The 10,746-nt window shown below is 39.3% G+C and overlaps 1 protein-coding gene across 1 annotated transcript in view; it reads left to right on the top strand.

Moving 5' to 3' along the window:
• Positions 1-287: 287 nt before the first annotated feature.
• The window catches only part of LOC117379832 (short transient receptor potential channel 4-like), a 66,255-nt gene continuing 55,796 nt past the window's right edge, over positions 288-10,746 (top strand). The window contains exons 1-2 of the mRNA XM_055225816.1: positions 288-485; positions 2,689-3,082. Of these exons, the coding sequence (XP_055081791.1) occupies positions 2,708-3,082 (375 nt within the window). The 5' untranslated portion in view covers positions 288-485; positions 2,689-2,707. The remainder of the gene's footprint in view (positions 486-2,688; positions 3,083-10,746) is intronic.

The raw sequence follows: 10,746 nt of genomic DNA, 5'->3' as shown, positions 1-10,746 counted from the left end.
AAAAACGGAACAAAAACCTACTTATTGCAAATCCAATCCAACTGCAATACTTGTCAGAGAAATCCTATGGCCTATGGATTCAACTAAACCAGGATTAAATTGGTATGCTATAAACATATGATATATCTAATAGCCTACTTGCATTCATTTACATTACATTACAGGAACTTCGAGGAACAAAATGTAGGCTGTCACCTTTGGATTTACTCGCGGTTTCCTCGTAGCGCGCCATTACGCAACATACATCCCTTCCTACTACTTTTCTTTGATGGTCCCAGTGACAGAGAGCAAGCGCGCGGGCAGGGGAGGGCTCAGAGGCGGCTGTAACATGTCTTTGACTCGGACTCTAGGAACAGACACTGGAGGAGGAGGAGGATGTGTGAGACACACCGCTTTTCTCACTCTGAGCCGAGGGAGCGCTACACTTAGGTCTAACCAGCAACTGGTGCCTCCGAGGGAAACTTATTCCAGGACTCGTCAACGCGGTAAATTAAACGTTGCTATTGACATTTTATGTTAAGGTAATGTTGCTATCTGTTGTTAAAAGCCTTGGAAGAAGTCTTAGCATAAATTCGCCTGTATAATGCCTATTTTATAATATCTGTAACATGATCAGTTTTATTTTTTTGGGTGTCGTCTAGATGTTAAGCGCATTGCACATGTTAATATGATAGGATATGCAATTTATTATTTCGAGTCTTTAAAGGAAATATATGTACGATTTTCAATTTCATAAACATGACTTGATCTGTGTCCGCAGATACGAGGTAAACATGCTCTAATCAAACATATCTTTCACTGAAAACAATTGTAATGCTAATTTATTCTTAGTTACAAAAACATTTGATATGATCACATAAATTGGTGTTTTGATTTTCAAGATGATTATCAAAATGTCATTTGAGTTGTTTGTTCCAGTGATGAAATCCAATTGATTGTCTCTGATCTGCATGGTCACTGCATAAACCTCAGCACCTGCAGCCAATCATGAATCAGTGCTAGAGCAACCTCTGCAGCGTAATGAGTGAATTCTGGAGGCTCTGAACTTTCACGTGAGCATGGCCTGTCCATATTTGAATGAGCAAAACTTGTTAGTGTCCTCTACCTGCAGTTTAAGGCTCTGGCAATTCAGCTTCTTTTTAGTTTATTTTTTATTTATTTTTTTTATTTTTTTGTTTTGTTTACCAGACTTTCTTAAACTAACATCACAGAAAATAAGCTTAAAAAACAAACAAATAACCTATCATACATGAAGGCAGTGGTACCCAAAGTGGGGTCTGTGCCCCTGGGGGGCCTCAAAGACATTGCAGGATGGCCCCCAAGGTTGTTCACAAAACAAACATAAAAGAAAATTAAGTTTGAAATTAACCTTACATAAGATATTAGTTTAATGTATTACTTTATATTAGTATCACGCCCACGGGCATAATTATATATTGTTTAACATGTATATCTGAAGGGGAAATATATATATTTTTATTAAATGCAAATTATTATTGGGGAGCCACATGTGATCTTGGCATTGATGGGATCCTGCGGCACAGACCACGTTGAGAGTGGCTGCATGACTGTATTGAGGTGGGCCTAAGTTAGTTCTACTTGACACAATGGCATACTGGTTGAATCACTCTTGCCTCTCTTCATGACTGTCCCATGTTTGATTCCCAAACTGTGGTAGGCCTGTGTGAGGGTGTTCCACATATTCTTCCAGCTTGTCATAGATCCTGGCTCCAAATCTGGTGTGGAGAACTTCAAAGGATGGGTCAAAGGCACATATTTTCCAACCGAGACACCTCAAAGGAGGCATATTTAATAAACTTTTAACCTCCTAAGACCCGAGCTCTTGCGTGGCATGCTTTATTAAGTTCTCTGTTATTTGGGCTGATTGGGTCCTGGTGAGTGTAAAAACAAAGAATTATCTTTTTATATTATGTAGTTGCTGAGAAAAGTGATGTAAAACGAATGTCCTTATATGGACTTTTTAATCATTTTGATAAAATATTTGAATAATGATTTGCAAAAACTATTAAGACCTTGAACACAGGAACATTTGTCCTAAATGTAAAAACAAAATGAGAAACGACAATTGTGCCTCTTGGAACAATGTGTCTTATGTGAAGTGCTGCTGACAGGAGCAGGAAGACGTATGCCTTTACAGAAAAAAAATAATAAAAAAATTCTAAACTCTTAAAAAATATTCTAAATTGAATATATTTGCATTGTTGCTGTTCTTGTATGATGTTGTTCTTCTAAAAAAAAATTGCATTGTGGCCTAGACAACCCAAAATGTGGTGTCCACGTAGGTCCTAAGATGTTAACTATGTTTAAGCCATAGTATGTAACTTTTTTGCCAAAGAATAAACCAAAATAAAAGCATGTTTTGGTGCACCCAAATGAAATTAATTTGGAGCTCTGCAGGGGCACCCTCCAAGGGACCTCGAGGCGAGGTCAGGCTGAGTGACCTGGCAGGTCTATCAGGCTGGCCACGCCTACAGGAAGTAAAAACAACTTGTATATGTCACTACCAAGGCCGATGACAGTTCTGAGAATGGCTTGCCGTTAGCGAGGTAACATGTCTGTCTGATTAAAATAAAATGAAAGGCTAACTATTATTCTTCGATATTATCATTATAGACTAGACGTATTCCCATTTCCCCAAGATAAGAAAAAACCTTTTCCTCTTTACAGACTCCCATGCCCGACAGCCATGTCTCTGTACTACCGCAAAGTCGACACCTCCTCATACCGCGACCGCATCCCTCTGCGTGTGATCCGTGCTGAGGCTGAGCTGTCTGCGCTGGAGAAGGTGTACCTTGGGGCTGTGGAAAGAGGGGACTATGCCTCAGTGAAGCAGGCCCTGGAGGAAGCGGAGATCTACTTCAGGATCAACATAAACTGTGTGGACCCTCTGGGCAGGACAGCTCTGCTCATCGCCATTGAGAATGAGAACCTGGAGATGATTGAACTGCTGCTGAGCTTCAACGTGCATGTGGGAGATGCCCTGCTCCACGCCATACGCAAGGAAGTGGTGGGTGCCGTGGAGCTGCTGCTGAACCATAAGAAGCCACGCGGAGAGCATCAGGTATGTAGGAGACACTGCAAGGACTGAATGAGTTTAAATGATGACTTATCTGGTGGAGGGTATCCCACCTGCTTGTTTTTGCTATTGGGGTGTTATTGCTTTCAATGGGTGTTCGACAATATAGGATTAAATATAGATTGACCAATATGGGTTTTTTCATGGCCAATGCCAGTAGTGATTGTTTACAATCCAGAGCAGCCTATGACTGATGAGCTCTGCCGATTATTTTTAGGTCGATATATGGGGGTGATTTTGATCATTTTTCAAAAATTATGTAATTTAAATTGACTCCCAACTCACACTCAACTTTTTTTTTTTTTTTTTACCACAGACATTTGAGAAAGCAGTGTAGTCACATTCTAGTCACATTACAGTTATCTCTTCATATTCAAGTGTTAAAATAAAGCTTTGTGTGTATTTTTAGGCAGCTGATCGAGCGAAACAAAAATATCAGCCGTTGCTGGAGATGCGCTCAAAAGTCCAACTATTGGCCGGGTATATTGGCCAGCTGATATATCGATTCTCTGCATCTCTATGTACATTGTCTGGCCAAAAACAAAGTCACCACCTGGATTTAACTAGGCAAATAGATTGGGGTTGCTGCAGTTGGTCAGGCTTAGGTTCAGCAACAGTAAGTGCTCAAAGAATGAGGTCAGCTGACTACCTGAATATACTGAAAGACCAGGTTAACACATCAGTGGATTTTTTTCCTTCCCTGATGGCACAGGCATATGACAATGCCTCAAAGAGAATCTTTGGGACGTGCTGGAGAAGGCTTTGCGCAGCGGTCATACTCTACCATCATCAATACAAAATCTTGGTGAAAAACTAATGAAACACTGGATGGAAATAAATCTTGTGACATTGCAGAAGCTTATCGAAACAATGCCACAGCAAATGCCTGCCGTGATCACAGCTAAATGTAGTCCATTGAAATATGAGAGTGTGTGTCACCTTTTTATCTCCATGGAAATAAGTTTAATGACTTATCTCCATGGAGACAAGAAGGTGACACCACCAGGCCATCTGTGAAAGATCTATAAAATGTACAGTTTTTGAGCAGGTTTTTAAATTTCTCCTTCTAGAGGATGAATAGAGATGAATAGATATAGATTCTAAGCAAATGGCATCTGCACGCGTGAACAGAATAGTTGGTACCCTTCGGTTAATGAAAAAAAACTCACAATGGTCACAGAAATAACTTGAATTTGACAAAAGTAATGATAGATAAAAAATTCTATGAAATGTAACCAATGAAAGTCAGACATTGCTTTTCAACCAGACTTCAAAAGAATTACTTAAAAAAATAAACTCATGAAACAGGCCTGGACAAAAATTATGGTACCCCTAGAAAAAAAATGAAAATAATGTGACCAAAGGTGTGTCCACTAATTCAGCCTCACAGGTGTCTACAATCTTGTAATCAGTCAGTGGGCCTATATATAGGGCTACAAGTAGTCACTGTGCTGTTTGGTGACATACTGTGTACCACACAACATGGACCAGAGGAAGCAAAGGAAAGGGTTGTCTCAGGAGATTAGAAAGAAAATTATAGACAAGCATGTTAAAGGTAAAGGCTATAAGACCATCTCCAAGCAGCATGATGTTCCTGTGACTACAGTTGCACATATTAATCAGATATTTAAGATCCATGAGACTGTATCCAACCTCCCTGGACTTGGCCGCAGGAGGAAAATTGATGACAAATCAATGTGTAAAACCCCTAACCAGAAAAATTTAAATGTACTTCTTTAAACTTCACTGGAGTAGTAGGACTACTTATTTATGTTATGGCTTCCTTTAGTATAAATCTTTATTTGTATTGTTATGGATCTTTTCGACCTAACCTTCGCAATACCATCTGCTGTTATGTATAGGGTGTATCTCTTGTTCGTGCATCTAGCGGCCTCCAGCCACTTTGATTAGACTAAACTGGCAAGATTGTTTTGATGGTATAAATACTCAGCTGAGGGCGAGACAACACTGCTAGAGACAACAGCTCTTTGACAATTGTGCACAGTTGATTCAATAAACCAGACTTTTTGATTCAAGACAACTTCTCTGAGTTTATACCTTTAAGGCTTTTTACTATTAGAAATTCCACAACATTTACTATTAAGAAGCAGATTATTTATTGGAAGATTGCCTGTTTGATTCGTGCTCTAATTATAGAATACTGCTATTGTGTTTTTGAGCAAGGCACTTCACACACCATGTTCTTATCTGAGAGTGTGGTTTTCATCAATGTGAGACTCAGAAGTCAAAAGTTAATCAACCTTCACTAACCTTCACTTCATTGACTTACTTTTTTGCATCTGGTTCCAAGCCAAGGGTTAAATTTGACAACACATTTTAGTTTACATTTAAAAGGTCCATATGACGGTATTTTCTAATCTATGTTACAATGTTGTTTCCTCATCAAAGACATATCTAGAGTTTTGTTTTGGTTCATCCATTCCTGCATATTCAGTTCTTCTCTCAAGTGGACAACACTCTGTTCCACCTTGTGATGTTATTATTTAATACAAGATGTGCTCCAATGTGTTGTAAACTCCATACATCATCATTAGAATCATTTGGATAATTTCAGCCTCGGAATTGCTGATTTCTACTGAACAAAAGGTAAAAGGTAGCCAGTAACTTAAACTACCAGTACGTAACGTCACAAGGTGGAACAGTAAACAAAACACAACTCCAGGTATGTTTTTGATGAGGTAAAGACATAACATGGCTTAAAGCTTACGATAATCTATTTTGTGTCATATAGCACCTTTTAATATTTATGCAAAAATGACAAACATTTTTAACTTATTAAGAATCAACTGTAAAACAAGGTTAAAGGATGAAAATGTGGTTTAGCTTGATATGATATGGTAATCAATCAATCAACATAGAATGCTTTTCAATATATTTTATTGGAGAACAAATCCGTGTTCTAATACCACAGAACATAATTCCCTAGACTGTCAAGTAACATTTTGCTAAAAGAGAAGTCTCTTTTTATTATGACTATTTTGGTGAATATTTGAGCTTTCCTTGTAAATCTGACTCTTATACAGTGCTGTAATATGTGAGAAAGCTACACAAAGGGTTTCTTGGAACTATCTCATGCATCTGAACCACAGGCCATTAGCTGGAGCTCACTATTCTGCAATGTGATCATCCATCCAATTAGACCAATTTTCAGACACTCTGTCCAGGCTGCAATTGTTTCTGATGGAAGAAAATACGATTATGAAATAAAAAAATCTTACAAAGCATGAATCGTTTGCCAAAAACAAACAAATTCAAATATTTTAAGTTTTGGGGAAATTATTATTTGAATATTTCTTTTAATCTTTAACCTGGAAAGTTCCACTGAGATTTGGAATGTCATTTTCAACTGAGTTCTGACACCATGTGGGAACAGGGACACCAGTAGAACGTGCAAACTCCACACAGAAAGGCCCCACATCATCAGGGAGTTGAACCCAGGCCCTTCTTGCTGTGAGGCAAAAGCACTAACTCTTGCATCACTGTACATATGGAAATGTTATGGCCCGGCTCATGTGTCCGGCGGAAACATCCATGGAACATCCATGCTCCCAATGTTATCTCTGTTCCAGTTAAATCATAGGCCACATTACCATTACACCACGTAATTATTTCTTAATAAAATGATAAAACACACAAGCCAAATCCCATGCTTCTAGCAGAGTCTAGCATCAACTCCTTTCACGACCCCGTCCTCAGCATTCAGTGTACCATGGGACACAAATGGGGACAAACACAAGTTACCTAATTTTAAGATCATAAATGTTTCAGCTAATGGCTAGAGACACACATGTGAAATGCAAATCTGTCACGTATAAATGCAGAGCAGAACTGCTGCATTACAAATAAGTGCCAGTATCAAAAAGTTGCTTTTTCCACAGCAAGTACAAATTTATAATAAACTAATAAACTGGCTGTGAGACAAAAGTGCTAAATGTTGCATCACCGTACATATGGAAGTGTTACAGCCTGGCTCATGTGACCGCAACAAATAAAGGGGGCAGATACGGCTGAAAAGGTTTCAAGCTCTATGCTGGAGTGTATTGGATAATGTACAATAAATATGTGCAAATGGTGCCAAAGCTCTGGTGATCGGCTGCTGTGGCCAGGTGGAGTCGAGCCAGAGGACCAGCCCGTTATACGGATAGGCTGGGCCCTAGTGCATCTGGGTCACCTCCAAAAACACGTGCACTACAAAAATACACAAACAAACCGACTCCGCAATTCAAAATAGCCCTGGACGGGCCTCCACATGTTAAGGCCTGGCTTGTGCGACCACAACAAAGGAAGGGGATAGACACAAGCTTTCTGCTGGAGCTTTTATTCGCTAATTTACAATAAATACACTGCCTGGTCAAAAAAAGTCATCACCAAAAAAAAAACGGTCACACACTCTAATATTTCGTTGGACCGCCTTTAGCTTTGATTACGGGATGCATTATCTGTGGCATTGTTTCGATAAGCTTCTGCAATGTCACAAGATTTATTTCCATCCAGTGTTGCCTTAATTTTTAATCTTGCGCTGATGATGGTACATCCCAAAGATTCTCAATTGCAGTGACGCATGGTGAGACACTGATCACAATCAGATCACAATCAGATTTACAAACATGTAAACCAGGTGTAGGTAAGTAAATTTGGCCCCAGGCCAATTTCTCTCCCAGTAAGTGACTTGGGGCCAGAATAAAAAAAGAATTTCAAAATTAAAGCCGCAAGCTGCATCGAACGGCAGGCCGTTCTTCGCACTCGGCTGACCCGGTACCTGAGGGTGGGGGCTAACGCACTGCTTGCCTTGTGTTTTATTGCGACTTTGGGCTGTACTTGTCACTAAACAAAGTCTGAAAACACTGGAAGCGCTGATGCACAAAATGCAATAAAATGGTTTTTTGAGACATCGCCATGGCAACATGTGAAAAATAGTAACTTGGCCCCTTGGACTTTTTTGAGAGGAACGACCTGAAGAGTCACTGTGCCAAATTTCATGTTTTTCATAGACAGTAATAAGTCGTTATAAGACTTTGAAATGTTCAAAAATTAGAACATTTTTCCATTAGGATAATATGGGCTCTTTGGCACATTGCCATGGCAACCCATTGAAAAATATGACATGATTAATATGTGAGGGCAGCGAAAACACTGACTTTGCATTTCGAACATTTCAATCCTCCAGTCAACGCCTCCTTTTTCCAGTCTCATTCGTAAGCTACACTGGAGTACAAACAAAACAACAACAAAAGAAGGTGATACGGTAACAAATGTCTCTTGCATTGGACTGCACTTCTCGGTCATACTGTTACTGGCTTGGGATGTCGAATCAAACCCAGGTCCGCAAACATCCGGACCAGTGGCCCTGAATGGACCAGAACCTAAGGCTATTAGCCCAGCAGCCGAGTGGCCTCTACTCCCTCAGTTGGTGTTTGCCAGGGGGCAAACGCTGCCAGTGGCTAGCGGCGGACCATCCGTGGCCCTTGACGGGGTCGTGCTTACGGCTATTAGCCCAGCAGTCCAGCGCCCTCCACTTCCTCCAGCGGCGTTGGCCGGGGGGCTAACGCTACCAGTGGCTAGCAGCGGACCATCGAAGGCCCTCGATGGGGTCGTGCTTACAGCTATTAGCCCAGCAGTGCAGCGACCTCCACCTCCTCCAGCGACGTTAGCCGGGGAGCTAACGCTATCAGCGGTCAACGACGGACCAGTGACTAATACGAACTGACCCAGCAATGAAACAGAATCACCAACCAACACCAAGGGACTTTCCCAGATCATCCATCAAATAGTACGTCCTAATTCTTATGTCGACAACAACAAGACAAATGGTCATAAAATAATAAAATCAATTGTGAAGAGATATAGATCCTGTAAACTATTTCTAACTCTGAATCAAGCAAAAATAATTTGGGATCCACTCTATAAATAGAAAGGGTTACTTGGTGGTCATTTAAATGTACAGAGCTTAGCCTCCAAAAAGGAACAAATGGAGCACTTAATGGTTAATTCCAATATTGATTTTATGGCTCTGTTAGAATCTTGGTTATCCCCCTCGTCAGCCGAGGCTTTAGTTAACATGCCTGGTTACAAAATGTTCAGAAAGGACAGAGAGACGGGGTGGGGGGGTTCTCTTGTACATTAAAAGTCACTTACAATGTAGTGAATTTGAAATGCCTAAAGAGCTCCAACTAGAAGGTGTAGGGGTGAACATAATGTTATCAGCAAACATGGTAATTACAGTTATTTGTGTTTATCGAAAGCCCTCAGCAAATAAACATTTTTATACATCCTTTAAAGAGCTTCTTAAACTGCGTAACCACAAAAAATAGATCAGTTTAATTGGTGATTTTAATATAAATTGGGACAGGAAGCTGTTAAAAAACAACAGATCGTTTTGGCTTTATACAACTGATAGATAAGCCAACTCGAGTGACCAACCGCTCTGAAACAAAAACTGATTTTATTATTTACAAATAGACCAGAACGAATCACACAGACATAACTTTTTTACAGGACTATCGGACCATAATGCAATCTTCTTTATATGGGAATGGATTTTTGAATAATTTTCTAGTAAAGACAAAAATATATCACAATTTACAAAGATTTATTCCAAAGAATCAACAGAGTAATCTAAAAATGGCACTTAATAAAACTGACTGTAGGTCATTTGAGGAGATTATTTTGTACCAATTTTGCAGTAATTATTTAACAACACTTAGGTCAACAATAAATAGTTTCTCCACTAAGGGGAGAAAAAGAAATGGAAAAAACTATCTTCCATGGTTGGATACTGAATGCAGGAAACTAATGAATATAAGGGATAATTTTCTAAAACTATCTCTGAAAATGGGTGTGACTGTAGATGTCTAAACTACGCCCCAGGGCCAAATGTGGCCCTCAGACCAATTTTTGTTGGCCCTCATGCCTCCTCCTAAACTGGCCCAATTGATCAGAAAGCATTTTTTTACTACAAACTGAAGAGATTCTACCTCTGTAACCTGAATAACATCACACTGCATTGTGACACACACCTAAAAATAATAATCCAAGTCTTATAACGGTAAAATGGTTCTTTCAAAACTGTGTTAAATGCACCACTTTACACTGGTTTATGGCCCTTCGCTTCAAATATGTTTCAATATGCCCTTGGTGAAAAAAGTTTGGACACCCCTGCTGTAGACAAACAGAAAGGCTAGAATAAAGTAACACAAACACTACGTAAAGCGAAAGCAAACTTCTTTACAAACATTATTGAAAGTGCAAAGGGAAACAATAAAAAATATGGAACAGTATTCATGAATAAAATATTAATAAATTAATAAAATAAAACTTAACGGTAAACAAAACAAAAAAGATAGTGATGAGTTAGTTACAGATTAACAATAAGTTAGTAAAAGACCCTTCCATTGTTGCATCTGAGCTAAATAATTTCCTCAAATTCTGTGCAGGATATATCTAAACAGTTTAACCCACCAGAACATGAGTTTTGTCCAATCAGTCCTGAACTACCAATTTTTAACATAGATGAAATAACTCCAACAGAAGTAGATAAAATAATAGATTAATTAAATACATCCAGAGCTAAAGACTTTGATCTTGATGCCAGCTTCTTTAAAGAATACAAGGATGCACTAATATCACCA

The sequence above is a fragment of the Periophthalmus magnuspinnatus genome, chromosome 13 (assembly GCF_009829125.3).
Source record: "Periophthalmus magnuspinnatus isolate fPerMag1 chromosome 13, fPerMag1.2.pri, whole genome shotgun sequence".
In the NCBI taxonomy this organism is placed as follows: domain Eukaryota; kingdom Metazoa; phylum Chordata; class Actinopteri; order Gobiiformes; family Gobiidae; genus Periophthalmus; species Periophthalmus magnuspinnatus.
This window is presented reverse-complemented; position numbering and strand designations above follow the sequence as displayed.